The sequence below is a fragment of the Pinus tabuliformis genome, chromosome 3_1 (assembly GCF_031772625.1).
Source record: "Pinus tabuliformis cultivar Carrire ecotype Pingquan chromosome 3_1, CPIR1, whole genome shotgun sequence".
NCBI lineage: Eukaryota > Viridiplantae > Streptophyta > Pinopsida > Pinales > Pinaceae > Pinus > Pinus tabuliformis.
This window is the reverse complement of record NC_142301.1, coordinates 464,145,403-464,162,303: the sequence shown is the minus strand read 5'-3', so window position 1 is coordinate 464,162,303 and position 16,901 is coordinate 464,145,403. Positions and strand designations below refer to the sequence as shown.

Here is a 16,901-nt window from a genome sequence, read left to right as displayed (position 1 = left end):
AGTTCTTCAACTTCGCACACATTTGTAGGTTGTCTACGCACTAAGTTGCAGACCCAAGCCTCTACGCACTCAACAACAAAGCCTTGTCTCTTTCTCTAAAGTACAAATCACAAAAATACAACCATAAACATAGATTTTGATTTGATTCATGCATTCCTTCTTTATTATTCATCCCTATATATACTATTACATTGAGTGATTACATCGCTACATTACCATGGACCCAATACCATTGTTTCCAAAATACAAGGGACTATTGTCCAAAACCATTCAACTTTTACAAAATATTATATGCTTTTACAAAAAGGGAGGGCTTCGCCACGAAGCCCCTATACTGTGTGGTGGTTTTTCTATGCAGTCCTCATTATTCTCTGCTGCTCTACTACGTGGTCCACTTCACACTCTGTGGCACCATTACTATTGCATGCTTTACCCACAAAATTCGGATTCCTTGCCCAAAACATGTCTAAGTTGTGCTGCCCCCGGGAGGCCCCCAACACTCACATGTGACTCATCTCGAGTCACTCAGCCACTTTTCCTTTGATCTTGTCTACAATATTGTTGTATGTATTGTCGAATTGCTGCAAAATATCTGCCAGCTACTTTTTCTCATTGCGCACTTCTTCTAATAATGCTTATGTGACGTGTTCTGAACCCATCTTATCCAATTATGTCTTCCTTTGTCGAAGTTGTTGAATCTTCTAATCCATTGTTTGTGATAGTTGGAGGGCCTCATCCTGCTAAAGCTAATTCCTTTCTATCAATCTTTGCTCCTCCTTCTTCAACTCTTCGATTTTATTTTGTAGCTCCTTTGATTCATTAATTTTTGCAAGCCCCCACGAGATTGGAAAAGTATTTGTACTTGTCCGACTCTCCTCCAATTGATGCTACTTTTACTACATTTCCTCCTGCAGTTTTTGAATATTTGGATCTTCCTGTAGTGAAGTCTAAATTTGCATGCTCTCATCCTACAATTTTCCACAGTGTGCCAATGTTGTGGAGATGATGGCCGTCAAGAGTGAGAGCTTTCATATGGAAGGAGACTGGAGTTCTCAACTTCACTGGAAAAATATCAAACCTTATAATCAAATCTAGAAGCATATCCACCTACCTCTTACAAATGGCCTACCAAAATATTTGAGTGAGTTCGTCTTTGTTACTCTTACTAAGAATGTAACTAATCCAATAAACGGAAAAAAATGATTGGTCAAGACATTATTGTTAATGTTGATCCTAAACTATAATTCTTTTATTTTATTTTATCTATAACAATATTATTGTTAAAACTATTTATGAATATCTACACAAACTTTTTTTTAAACTAGTTTGATATAATGATTTAGTAGATGGATTTTTTTGGTAAAAACATTTTATAATATATTTAAAATTTATAAAATCTATAATTCTAAAAATAAAATTCTAAATATCTTTTAAAAGTTACATAAAATATCAAATATTAAATTAGAAACATTTCTCTCTTTAGCGCGCGCGCACACACATTATATCTATATATAACACTGAAATAGAATTAATAATAAATATTTATCAGAGTATAAATATTTAAAACTTACTTTTCTATGAATTTTTTTTGAATTAATAATATTATTTATATATAAAAACAGTGTAATTTAATGTGGTAATAGCATTAAAACATAACACATATCATAAATCAAATAACTAATTAAATAAAACTCAAAAAAAAAAAAAATTATAAAATATGCGTATGCCTATGTTCAATTTAATGATTATCTTAATAATGACACTCTTTTTTTCTAATTTTTTTATTTGTTTCTCGCTTTTAGTTTAGAAATATAATGAATAGTTAATATCTACAATATATGTTTTTCATGAAATCAAAAATGTTATTAGTGTATTATCAACATCATAATAATAATAAAATAGATCAAATAACTAACCAAGTAAAATTCAAAACTAAAATCTTAATTTACTGAAATTTTTGTTTGTTTATACACGCATATATAATACTTATAATATATTTTTGATAAAAAAATTAAGTGAAATTAATAATGTTATCAGTATTGTTTAATGTAGTAATGATATTATCAATATAACAATTATCATAAATCAAATGACTAACACACTAAAACTTATTTTACAAAATAAACATTATAAAACTAATTTAATTTTTTGGGTGTGTATACTTAATCTGATAGTTATTTTAATTTTTTTTTTAATTTTAATTAATTTATTTATTTCTGGTGGTTCATTGACATTAGTGTGGCCACTACGCCCACAGAAATATCTGAGCTTGATCAAGGGTATCAAGCCTACGTCCATGGAAATATCTGAGCTTGATCAAGGGTATCAAGCCCCGCTACATCCACGGAAATATCTGAGCTTGATCAAGGGTATCAAGCCCTGCTACGTCCACAGAAATATTTGAGCTTGATCAAGGGTATGAAGGCCCGCTATGTCCACGGAAATATCTGAGCTTGATCAAGGGTATCAAGCCCCACTATGTCCACCGAAATATCTGAGCTTGATCAAGGGCATCAAGCCCCGCTACGTCCACGCAAATATATGAGCTTGATCAAGGGTATCAAGCCCCACTACATCCATTGAGCTTAATCAAGGGCATCAAGCACTGCTACATTCATGGAAATATCTGAGCTTGATCAAAAGTATGAAGCCTCACTACGTCCACCGTCCACTGAGCTTGATCAAGAGCATCAAGCCCCGCTACATCCACAGAAATATCTGAGCTTGATCAAGGGTATCAAGCCTCGCTACGTCCACTGAGCTTGATCAAGGGTATGAAGCCCCGCAAATATCTGAGCTTGGGCCAATAGCTAGGCCTAACCCCAAGGGCTTCTCCTCTAATTGACCCTGTGACCCCGCAAATACATCCACTGAGCTTGATCAAGGGCATCAAGCACTGCTACGTTCATGGAAATATCTGAGCTTGATCAAGGGTATGAAGCCTCGCTACGTCCACCGTTCACTGAGCTTGATCAAGAGCATCAAGCCCCGCTACATCCACGGAAATATCTGAGCTTGATCAAGGGTATCAAGCCTCGCTACGTCCACTGAGCTTAATCAAGGGTATGAAGCCCCGCAAATATCTAAGCTTGGGCCAATAGCTAGGCCTAACCCTAAGGGCTTCTCCTCGAATTGACCCTGTGACCCGGCAAATATCTGAGCTTGGGCCAATAGCTAGGCCTAACCCTAAGGGCTTCGGGGAGAATTGACCCTGTGACCTCCTGAACTGCAAGGCCCTTATTTGACCAGTTGAGTTAAGCCTTGGGGCTTATTTTATCTTTTTTAACGCGGTGAATTGACCAGTTGAGTTAAGCCTTGGGGCTTATTTTATCTTTTTTAACGCGGTGAATGGATAATTATGACGATCATTTTAATAGTTATTTTTTAAAACTAGAATGAATGGGTAATTATGTTGACAAAGATGGAATGAATGGGTAACCATGGTAGCAAAGATATATATTTTAAAATAAGGTATTGAGAATTTTAATTTAATTATCAATTATTATTAGGTTTATGGTAGAAAATATTTTTGTTGGTAGTAGTCACACATCAAAGCTGAAATTTATTCTTGAATAGTTATGTCTTTTTTGTCCTTTTAATTAAATTAATTAATTAAAAAAATATGATAAGAGTATCTAAAGTGTGATATGAAATGAGTTATGGTTTTTATGGCATGTGGTATTGATAAGCGATGGTATTGGCCCATGGTATTATTAGGTGGATTGAAGAGAACATTTCTGTTGGTAGTAGTCACACATCAAAGTTGAAATTTATTCTAGAGTAGTTATGTCCTTTTTCTCCTTTTAATTAAATTAATTAATTAAAAAAGTGTAATATGGAATGATTTATGGTTTTTAGGGTATGTGGTATTGATAACCCATAGTATTATAACAAAATTTATTTAGAGGTTAAGAATACTCATAATAAAGTAAGAGTGAATTTGCATGGTTAAGAATCTTGCTTCATATTTTTTTAAATAATTATTAAATAAATAAATATATATATATAGTAATGATAATTTAGAATATATATATATATTATTTTTATAATTAATAGTAATGATAATTTAGAATAAAGTTATAATTTAGTTAGATTTTATGAACTTTTAATCATATTAAAAATGTAAAATATATTATATAAAAATATTTTGATTTTTATTACAAATAGATATATATTTTGATTTTTATTGTAAATAAATGTTTATATATATTTCACAATTATTTAATTTATATTATTTACCAAAACAATTAAAATAAAATTTAATTTATATTATTTACCAAAACAATTAAAATAAAATTTAGAATAACTGTGAGCATACCCTTAAAGATATATCCCACAGCTTTAAAGCAATATTGGTATTTGGGGATAAAGTGTATATGTTTGATTTTCACTCCCAATTAAATTTATAAAAAAAGCATCGATATATGAAGATATGAATTGCATTTATGAAAACATGTAGTTTCAAAATATATCCTATTATACGTTTACGGCTACACGGATAAAGTATATAGGACAGGATCACGGTGGCCGTCAAAGAATTCACGTAAAACCATGTGAGGACACGGCTATTAGTGCTTTTGCAGAAAATCAAAATCAAAATGGTTGAGTTTGGTGTATTATATCAATGGTTGAGTTTGGTGTATTATATCTAACTAGTGCATTTTCTTCTCAGGGTCGTTACTATGTGGATTAGTGCATTTTCTTCTCAGGGTCGTTACTATGTGGATTATGTTTTTTCAGAGAAAAAAATAATATAGTTTTATATTAAGAGTATATAAAGGTCATTATTACATAATCAAAAGTCGGATAAGGCATAGAAGTGCTCAGAATCACTTTCAGAGATAGGATGTAGATAGGGAATTAAGGCGAAAAAGGCCTATCAGTCTTTGCAAAAATAGATGACAGATTAAACAGATTCCAAAACAAAAAACTCGAATACCAGATACTATAGATGATCAAAACCAGATATACCAGGACTGTCAGCAGAGACATTCCAGCTTCTGTCAGAACAGAACCATGAAACTAATGCATGCAAAAATCCTATAAAGAGAGAAGGGGCGGAAAATTCCCAACCTTGGGAATTTGCGGATCCAAAAAGCATGACACTGGCCATCTCGGAGCCAAGATCACTAACATGAGCAAAAGACCATGGCATCATGTAGAAGACATGTTCAGCAAGGAGACTTCCTGATGATAGAAATCATGACAAGCCAATATGCGTTGAAGAATAGCTTGAAGAGGTTCCTTAGAGCTTTGGAAAATATTAGCATTCCTCCAATTCCACATGAACCAGCATGAAATGATAAACAACGATATCCAAGATGTTGACTATCTGCTCCACCATTTAAAGACTATGTGGATTACGTTTATGAGATTGATTTCATTGTAAGATAATTTATTCTAAGAGTTCTAGCCTATCACAAGCTCTTCGTTAGTGATAATGGAGTCATTATTGAGTTTCGAAAGGGAATTTTTTTTTTAAATATTAGTAAAATAAGAAAAAATACGGTAAGATTTCTATTTGCGGAATATGTAATATTATACTAGTCTTTGTACATGAAATTACAATTAGCTACTAGATTATTGGGGCGTAAAGGAATCACATGCTTATTAATGGCATGATTGATGTATGACAATTATGTGTTGTTGTGTATGTGTAAATGTGTTAATGTCAATATTTGATGGACAACAAGAAATAATGCTTCCTACATTCTAGTACTTTTGTTGAATTGAGGCTTTTGTGATTCATATCAGGTTTATGAGAGCTTTTTCGGCGTAAATCACAAGATCTATCATTTGTGGACGCGTTTCCAACCAACGAGTGTGGTTCATTGTCAGGGCAAGTTGAAGAACCAGATCCAACTTTGCATGATAAATAGCTTGAACAGAGCCTCCAATAGCTAACTAGGCCAATGGCTAAAATGGACTAGGGTCCTAACCTCAAAAATAAATATATAAATAATATAAATAATTTAAATTAATAGGAAGTTAGATGTAATAAGGGACTAAATAAATAATTTAATTTAATTGGTTGTTAAAAGGGATAAATATATAGAAACTATAACTATTAGAAAAGAATGTATAATTAGCTATAAATAGAGTCATTAACAAATTAAAATATATAGCAAAAATAAATAAGGAATAAGACCCAAGATAAATAGATAAATAAATAAAATAAAAATAAATAAATGAATGAATAAAATACATTTAAAAAATAATAATAATAACATAAATAAATAACTTACAGACACAATCCGAAGAAAAAAAATAAAAATAAAAACCTAAAAAATAAATAAATAAATAAATAAAATACAATAAAATAAAAAAATTACAGACACAATCCTATTAAAATAAAAATAAAAATTATTAAATGATTATAAAGAGAGGAGACCAGAAACGAGGGGAGGGGAGGAGGAGGGGCGAAAAGGAAGGAAGCGACTAGGAAGAGAGAGCTAGGACCCAACATATTGCTTGGCCTTACCACTTTTTAATTGGAGAATGTGTGGTGAAGGACCTATTTAACTTATTATCCAATATAAATCTCTCATTGGAATGTGTTACATGCAAGTTACAACCTTAGGTGCTTAAGAATGTTTAGTGACATATCTTATTTACATTAAACTTCATGTATTATGAGTAGTTGATGTGCCCTAGTTGTAAGTAAGATTTCTTCTGATGTACTTTAAGTATGAACAGATATCATGATTGAAAAAATATACCTAGTTATGTAAATGTTTCAGTCCTTACAAATGTATATTTAATTTGTTGTAATACTCTAATTAGAACGCATTTCTCAATATAAATTTTATGATAATATTTTTCTAAAATTATAACTTAAATTTATCTTAAGTAAATTTGATACAATTTATACCTACATTTCCTTATATATAATAATAATTTTTAACTTATTAATTATAACTATAATTATAAATCAATATATAAAATAATTATATATATATAATAAAATTATAAATCAAAATATATATATATATATATATATATATATATATATATATATAATAAAAAAAATAAAAACAAAAACGTTTTATTTATTTCAATATTTACACCATTTAACATTCATAAATCATTTTATAAAATCATATTTTCCACATAACAACGTAAAAGTTTTATTACTCCAATAACTTTCTCATAAAGTCATATTTTCCACACCACAATGTAAAAGTTTTGATGACTCCACCAACTTTCACTTTAAACTTTAACTTGCATACGTTCAACCGTTCTCTCCCATTTTCTACTCAGGTGATAACGTGTAACATTCTTTTCTTTTTTCACTCATTTTATAATGTGAAACATTCTTTTTAGCCAGAAATTTTTTTGCGCATATATTATAAAGTATCATACGTTATAAACGTGTCATAACCTAAATGAAAGTTAATGATATACCTTATTTTCCATCTGACATGAAATTCAAAGAGAAAGCCACGGAAGATACAAACTCCTTGAAAGATGAAAGGTGAAAAATACAAAGAAATCGTCATGTGCTTATCACATATTAATGACACCGACCACCTAGAAACACGACTAGCACATGTTTTTATCGGGTCGTGTTTTAAGAAGATTGTTTAGAAACATTTGAAATATGGGGTTGTAACAAATAATTGTGGGATATTTTTACAGGTGTCCCCTTTCTAGAAGACTCGCTGCCACATTAATTTATCAGTTATTTATATTTGTCTTACATGGATCTTAACAAAAACTAATAGATTTTAATAGATATTTATGGATAAAAATGTTTTTTTAGAAAAAAAATATTCTTCAAATGAAGAGGAAAATGATGTGGGATGTTGATGATCAAATTTTCATATTATTTTCTCTGTAAAGTCATGATCGGAGTCATGTTTAATTGGCATGAGTTTTAAGTGAGATGGAGCTTATTAGAGGGATGGTTGATAATATTCACATTTTGGAGAAGAACACAAATGTTACAAAATATGGCATTTGTAGCATATTTTGGTTTCAATGTGGTTTCATTGTGGCTTGTCCATATACTAATAAAATAAAAGGAATACTTTTTTGTTATCATTGTTGTTCGTAACTTTGAGAGGAAATACAAGTTTAGGGATTTGTCTCAACCAAAGTGAGAAATACAATGAGGAGGGATTTACAATGCAACATGGTTGAGAGTATTCACATTCAGGGGAAGAACACAAATGCTACAAAATGTGGTGTTTGTAGCATACTTTGGTTTCAATGTTGCTTCACTATGGTTTGTCCATATATGAACAAAATAAGAGGAATAATGGTTTGTTAGCATTGTTGTTGGTAACTTTGAGGGAAAATACAAGCTTAGGGATTTGCCTCAACAAAAGTGAGAAATACAATGAGGAGGCCAAGGGCCTAAGGAATTTCTTGATTACACAATGAGAGAAGTGGAAGACAACTATAAATCATGAGAAAGTAAAGAGGGAAAAATAACTAAAAACTAAATTGTTGTGAAGGTGGTTAAGAATACCATGGGGTAAAGGAATCGTATCAAGAGAGTCAAAACTTTCATATAGAAGGAATTTGGAGTTCTCAACTTTGCTGGAAAAATATCATACCATATCATCAAATCTCGAAGCACATCCACCTACTTCTTATTTGAATGACTTTACCATTGTTACTCTTACTAAGAATGTAAGTAATCCAATAGAAAGAAAAGAAATCACCGAACAATGTAAGTAGACATTATTGATAGACATTATTGTTAATGTTGATCCTAAGCTATAATTTTTTATTTTTATCTATAACAATATTATTGTTAAAACTATTTATGGATATTTACACAAACATTTTTTTAAACTAGTTTCATTAATTATTTAGTAAATGGACCTTTTGTTTAGAGTAAAAAATATATATACCAAGTATAAAGAAATACATTTTAATGGTAACAACATTTTATAAAATATTTAAAATCTATAAAATCTATAATTCTAAAAAATAAAATTCTAGATATCTTTTAAAAGTGTCTAAGTTTACATAAAATATCAAATATCACTTTAAAAACATTTATCTCTCTTGCACACACCACACATATATATATATATATATATATATATATATATATATATATATATATATATATTTCATAATACTGAAATAGAATTAATAATAAATATTTATCAGAATATCAATATTTAAACTTACTTTTTTATAAATAAAAAAAATGAAATTAATAATGCTATTTATATATAAAAAGCAGTATAATTGAATATGGTAATAGCATTATAACCTAACGGATATCATAAATCAAATAATTAATCAAATAAAACTCAAAAAAATAAAAATTAAACTAAATTTTATAAAATGTTAGTATGCCTATGTTCAATTTGATCATTATTTTAATAATGACACTCTTTCTTTCTAATTTTTTTTATTTGTTTTTGGGTTTTAATTTATAAATATAGTGAATAGATAATATCTATTACATATGTTTTTCATGAAATCAAAAATGTTATTAATGTATTATCAACATCATAATAATAATAATAAAATAGATCAAATAACTAATCATGTAAAATACAAAACTAAAATCCTAATTAACGAAATAAACATTGTAAAACATTTTTTTTTGTGTACATGTCTAATTTGATGGTTATTTTAATAAAACTCAAAATTTTAAAAATATTTTATAAACTAAAATTTATAAAATATTTTTATGTATATGTTTAATTTGATGATAATTTTTTTTTGCTTGTTTATACAGTGAATATATAATACTTATAATATATTTTTGATAAAAATTTAAGTGAAATTAATAATCTTATTAATATTGTTTAAAGTAGTAATGATATTATTAATATAATAATTATTATAAATCAAATGACTAACAAACTAAATCTCAAAACTAAAACTTATTTTACAAAATAAACATTATAAAACTAATTTAATTTTTTTGGGTGTGTATGGTGTAATTTGATAGTTATTTTATTAATGATTTTATTTTTTTAAGATGGTGAAGGTCAAAACTAAAACTTATTTTACAAAATAAACATTATAAAATTAATTTAATTTTTTTGAGTGTGTATGTGTAATTTGATAGTTATTTTAACAATGATTTTATTTTTTTAACATGGTGAAGCTCAAAACTAAAACTTATTTTACAAAATAAACATTATAAAACTAATTTAATTTTTTTGGGTGTGTATGTGTAATTTGATAGTTATTTTAATAATGATTTTATTTTTTTAACATGGTGAATGGATAATTATGATGATTGTTTTAGTAGTTATTTTTTAAAACTAGAATGAATAGGTAATTATGTTAACAAAGATGAAATGAATGGGTAACCGTATTAGAAAAGATATATATTTTAGAATAAGGTATTTAGAATTTTAATTTAATTATCAATTATTATTAGGTGGATGGTAGAAAATATTTTTGTTGGTAGTAGTCATACATCAAAGCTGAAATTTATTCTAGAATAGTTATGTCCTTTTTAATTAAATTAATTAATTAAAAAATATGATAAGAGTATCTAAAGTGTGATGAAATGAGTTATGGTTTTTAGGGCATGTGGTATTAGTAAGCTATGGTATTGGCCCATGGTATTATTATATAGATTGTAGAGAATATATTTGTTAGTATTTGAAAGTAAAGTGATACAGAAACTTGAACGCTTCCGCTTCCACTTCCATATACAAGGTAGATATATGTGATAATGAACACGTGCTTTCTTATACAATTTAGAAGTGAAGTTATACCAAGACGCTTTAGATATGTGACGAGGCCGCCGACCGTGGGGCCCTACACCAATTATCAGGCTCGATATAGAAATTTGTACGAGGTTCCGTTGGAAAATTTTCATCCACACGATTACGGGACCACAGTGGCCATTCATACGAATGATCTGCCACGAGGCGTCGAGCAGAAGAAACGATGGTCTACAGATAGGCAGCGATGGCCATTGGAGACAGTATCACGGTCAAAGAATTCACCTAAAACCATGTGACACACACGGCGCTATTAGTACTCCTGCAGAAAATCAAAATCAATATCAAGAAAACCCGACTTTTCCTTGTCATTTGAAATGTTCAGGTAATAGGTAAAATGTGAGTCCACATAATACAAATGCCATTTGGAAGTGAAGTGATAAAGACAGACGCTTGAACGCTGCCACTTCCATATCCAAGGTAGATATATGTGATAATGACCATATACAGATATGTGATAATGAACACGTGCTTCCATATACAGTTTAGATATGTGACGAGGCCGCCGATCGCAGCGCCATACACCAATCATGCTCGACACAGAAAATGATATTGAATGACTTTGTACGAGGTTCCGTTGGAGAATTTTCATCCACACGATTACGCGACCAGAATTGCCATTCATACAAATGATCTGCCACGAGGCGTTGACCAGAAGAAACGATGATCTACAAATAGGCAGCCATGCCCATTGGAGAAGTCACAAGCAATTCTCAGACGATTTTAGACATAACATAACATATAGTTTTGATTCTTGAAGCAGAGGAGAGCCCAGTACAGAGGCTTTGCCTTCAACACAAGGAAATACAGACTAGGTTTTTGCAACACCTACAATGGTCATGGAGCAAACGATGATTCCTGGGGAAGTGATCCTGCAAGAGGTATCAATTCTCAACGCCACTGATTACCCTGCAATTCTGGCCGATGAGGCGTCTGAGTTGACAGGCAACAGAGTATCCCTCCAACTGCTGAGCAGCGACCATGTTGATCCAGGTAATATATTTCAATTATTTGGTTTACACGGTTTCCATGACGTATAATTATAATATAATATCTGTCTGTTTAGACGGTTTCCATGGCGTATTATAATATGATATCTGTCTGTCTGTCTTGCTACGATTTTTCTCTTAAAATCAATGTATATATGATGGCAGAAACGGGATTCGGAAAAATGGCTGACGAAGCGTCTTATTTAAAGTGGAATCCCTTCGATGGACCCATTGCTAGCGACAGACATTACGAAATCAGCTTCAAGTGGAACTCTGGTCTGGGAGTTCCGGGAGCATTCCTCGTAAGGAATATGCATTCACGACAGTTCTTTCTCAAATCTCTAACTCTGGATATACCTGGTCACGGTAAACTGCGCTTTAAGTGCAATTCCTGGATTACACCCTATGAGACCAGCAAAACTGATCGTATTTTCTTCTCTAACAAGGTATGGCGTATTTATATGCACTTCTTTTCCAGTTAATTGTTTTATAGTTTTCATTTACAAAAGACTAAAAATACGGGTCCATATTAAAATGGGTGCGTCGTGTGATTAGAGCTACCTACCCGAGGAGACACCAGAAGGTTTAAAGAAACTGAGGGAGCAAGATATGGTGGAACTACGAGGAAATGGAACGGGAGAGAGGAAAGTATATGATCGGATATACGATTATGACGTGTACAACGATCTTGGCAACCCTGACAGCAGTCCAGAGCTGCTGAGACCAGCGCTGGGTGGATCCAAGGACTACCCATATCCTAGAAGATGCAGGACGGGCCGTCCACCAACTAAAACAGGTTTAGCATTTCATCCCCGTAGTAGCATTCGGGTTTATATATACACCTGCATGTTCTCAAGCATTTTATGAAACTGTCTGGTTACGAAACTGTTTATTAGAGATTAGGTGACATATAATGTGCCATTTTCTACTTTTTAAGGACATGGACATTTGGGTTATGAGGTTATGAACTTCCATATTTGGACTTTATTAGATACGTCAGGTTTTTAATTGCAGCCAGCGATTATAATGTTCAACAGACATGAGTCTGGTGGAGGAGAGAATAACATGGTCGATGATATTACTAATTAGAGCTTGAATAAATTTAAATGCAGATCCCAAATCTGAAAGCCGGCCCAGTGGTTCAGAAGTGATCTTTATTCCGCCAGACGAAAGGTTCCCTCACACGGATTTCACTGATTTTGGAGCCCACACTATCAATGCTTTCGCCAATCTGATTGTACCTGAGATCACGGAAGGATCTGAAACTGCGTTCAAAACATTCGAAGAAATTGAACAGCTCTACGTCCGGGAATTTCAAAGTCGATACAATTCCCTTGAGAAACTTCTTAGACACGAGAATCCTCTTCAGATTGTCCATGGATTACTGGAATCTGCAGAGAACAATCCACTGATAGAGTTTGTGCGCCCTCAAGTTTTTGCAGGTGAAAATATGTTAATATTTTACGTCTATTTAACTCAACTATCTGTTTGCATTACTCAAAATTTTTCTCAAACTATTTGTTTCTCGGGCTCAAATAATTTCTTTAAATGAAATGAATTTTGGCAACCATAGGTAATGAGAGCGCGTGGAAGGCCGATCTTGAATATGCAAGACAAGCGCTAGCTGGTTTGAATCCGATGGTAATTCAATGCTTACAGGTAATTTGATGAGTTCTTTATATACAAATAGGGAAAGGACATTTGATGGTTTTTCGTTCGCGCCGATAATTAGATTTTACGTGTGACAGACATTTCCCCCGTCCAGCAGCTTGGACCCAAATATCTACGGCCCACAGAAGAGTTCAATCACCGAGCAACACATAGAAAAGTTCCTCGAGGGCCTTTCCGTGGGGCAGGTTCGTCGCGCTTTACCTTAATCTTATACTCTCTTCTAGTTCTCCATTCGTTTACAGGTATTTCAAATAAATCAAATCTATGTATGTTGATGCAGGCTGTTGCCTCAAAGAAGCTCTTTATTCTGGACTATTATGATGCATACATGCTTTATGCGGAACGAATCAATACGCTATCAGATGGGAGTAAAACATATGGCAGTCGCACACTTTTCTTCCTCACAAACGAGGGAGTGCTGAAGCCCGTGGCCATTGAATTGTGTTTGCCTCCCACCGCTGAACAGGAATTGGGTGTTAGAAACGTGTACACTCCTGCTGAGGAGGGAACAGAAGAAGGAGCGTTATGGTTGCTAGCAAAAGCTCATGCTCGTGTCAACGATGCGGGTTACCATCAATTGATTAGTCATTGGTAAACATTCTTGCTTATATTATAATAATCTCGACTATATTATTCTTTCAATTTATTAATTTAAAATCTAAAAATAGCCTAATTTATATTTATATTTTTAACCTCTCACAAACAAACAAACAAATAAATATATATATATATATATATATATATATATATATATATATTCTTTAATTATCAATTATTATTATTAATACATTCCAACCAGTAACTTTCATTCAGGAAATGTGGTGACACACTATCTTTTCTAAATCTAAAACTGAGTAGTACATATTTTTAAATATTAAATTATTTAAAATAAAATATTTATAATTAAATATAATAGTAATGGGTATATATATTTTTCTTTTAATTCTTATTACTATATATTTATGTCTTAAAGACAACTACTAAAATTATCCATTCCTAAATTGAAACGTGTTTTAAGAAATTTTTATATTTACCTATTAGCAGTTATCATTCAATAGTTTCAACTTTACTACATTGAATTTTACTGGCTTTAATGAGTGCAGGTTGAGAACTCATGCAACAATAGAGCCTTTTATTATAGCTACTCACAGACAACTTAGTAGAATGCATCCGGTGTATAAGTTATTGATACCTCATTATCTTGATACGATGGACATCAATCAAGCTGCGCGTCAAAGCTTAATCAACGCGGGAGGAATTATTGAAAAAAGCTTTACTCCACGCAAATACTCCATGGAGATGTCATCTACAATCTATAAAGATTGGAGATTTAATGAGCAAGGATTGCCAGCTGATCTTCTTAAAAGGTTTTTTTTCAAAGATTTAAACACTATTTTCATTAAATATTGTTAACATACTCCATTGACATATAAATTTTATGTTTTGCAGGGGAATGGCTGTCCAAGACCCAACAACGCCCCACGAGCTAAAGCTCATTATTGAAGACTACCCGTTTGCCGTGGATGGCCTCGAAATATGGTTTGCTATGAAGGATTGGGTTTCAGACTACTTATCTTTGTATTACAATGACGATGCATCTATGGAAAGAGATCAAGAATTGCAAGGTTGGTGGAGTGAGATAGTAAACGTTGGGCATGGAGACTTAAAGGACGATCCGAGCAGATGGTACGAAATGAAGACAAAAGATGAAGTTGTTGAAGCGCTGACCACTATTATTTGGCTTGCATCCGCTCATCATGCTGCCGTCAACTTCGGACAATATGCTTATGGAGGGTACATGCCCAATCTTCCCACCATGAGTAAACAGCTTATTCCAAAGAAAGGTTCCAAAGAGTACACTGAGATGGTGAGAGATGTAGACGGATATTTCCTTAAAACCGTATCTACTCCCTCCCAAGCCACACTTGTCATGTCCATTTTGGAGATCTTGTCAAAGCATGCTAAAAATGAAGTATATGTGGGACAAATACAAGGATCCACACCAGAATGGGTTGATGACAACAGGATAGATGAAGCTTTCAATCGATTTTCATCAAAGTTAGTGCAGGTGGAGAAGAAGGTAACAAGCAGAAACAATAATCCCAAACTGAAGAACAAGCTTGGGTCTGCTCAAGTTCCATATACGTTACTGTATCCTGACACCACTGATTTATCAAAGTTCGGTGGCCTTACCGGTCGTGGTGTCCCTAATAGTATATCCATATAATCCATCCGTTGCCATTCACTGTAGTGTGACAATTTAATATATTAATAACCACTCTGTATCACTCCACAACCAATGTCCTCTCTTTAATGAAAACCCAAAGCCTATTGGAGGGTAAGATATTGTGTTGGGAATTGCAGAGCAAATTACCTAAGCAACAAGTTTCCCAATTGCAATTTAAGTCACTAGCATATCATTTTGCATCCCTATGATGTCTATTGTTCATTTGGAAAATAAGAAGCATTTACTTTTGAAAGAAAGTATTTGCGTTTAAGGTAAATTCTCATCACTATCAACGAAACCTCTTGAACGAAACATATAACATTTTTTCATGAGTGGAGAAAATATCGCAATGTTTTGAAATTTACGATAACAAAAGTTATTCGCATAACATCCATTACCCATGCATATGAGCTTTGAGAATATATTGGAAGCAAACAAAAATGAATCTATATAATAACAACATGAAATTAAATTGAATTATTGTCAATTTTAGATAAATTCACACAAAGTAATATAGAGGTTAGCATGCTTAACATATATTCTAACTCAAATAAGTTATTAAAGTTTGGACACAAGTAATACTTTGATTAGAAAATGAAAACTTACGAGAGTAAAATACATTTAATCAAAATGTTTATATAAAATATTATTCATTTCCAAAAGAAAATACCTTAATGATATTTTTACATGGTCCTAATGCTAATATTTTTAAGAAGACTAGTAAATGTGGATGTTGTTGACTATGGTTTACCATGGACAACTGCCGATAATATAACATGATTGTGGTTGACCTGATTAACCTATATAATAATACAAGGGATAATATAATGAGTTCAGATACAACAATGAATAAATCAATGCCTTTGAAGTGATATGTGGTTCAACCAAATTTACTAATGTGGCTGATACATGCCGATCGACGTCATTTCCGTATACCAATTTCCATATAAAAGGTGGAAAATGTCGCCAATCGATGTATATCAACCGCATCAGTAAATGTGGTTGTGTTAGCTGAAAGCCGATGTGGGTGGTGGATTCATTAACCGTGGATGAAGAGGGTTGATGAGGTTGATTAAGGTTGACCATGGTCAAGGTTGCATTAATGTTATAAGAACAATTACATTAATAATTCATATGGTTGGTGGGGTTGACCATCGTTTAAGAGGCTTGACCATTTTTCATCATATTCAACCATAGAGATCTTGATTGATAATTATGGTTGATCATGTTCAACCATTCTAGCATTTAATTTAATGGCTTGGATTGACAATTTAATGTAAAGTAATTTAAAGCAAAATTGAA

The 16,901-nt window shown here is 31.9% G+C and overlaps 1 protein-coding gene across 1 annotated transcript; it reads left to right on the top strand.

The window, feature by feature from the left end:
• The first annotated feature begins 11,408 nt into the window (after positions 1 to 11,408).
• On the top strand, positions 11,409 to 15,803 carry LOC149187761 (linoleate 9S-lipoxygenase A-like). The gene is made up of 9 exons (XM_089411463.1): positions 11,409 to 11,705; positions 11,867 to 12,147; positions 12,257 to 12,497; positions 12,814 to 13,143; positions 13,275 to 13,360; positions 13,450 to 13,557; positions 13,653 to 13,963; positions 14,476 to 14,739; positions 14,822 to 15,803. Exons 1-9 carry the CDS (start codon positions 11,546 to 11,548, stop codon positions 15,597 to 15,599), a joined length of 2,559 nt encoding a protein of 852 aa, XP_089267589.1. The 5' UTR covers positions 11,409 to 11,545; the 3' UTR covers positions 15,600 to 15,803.
• Positions 15,804 to 16,901: the final 1,098 nt, after the last annotated feature.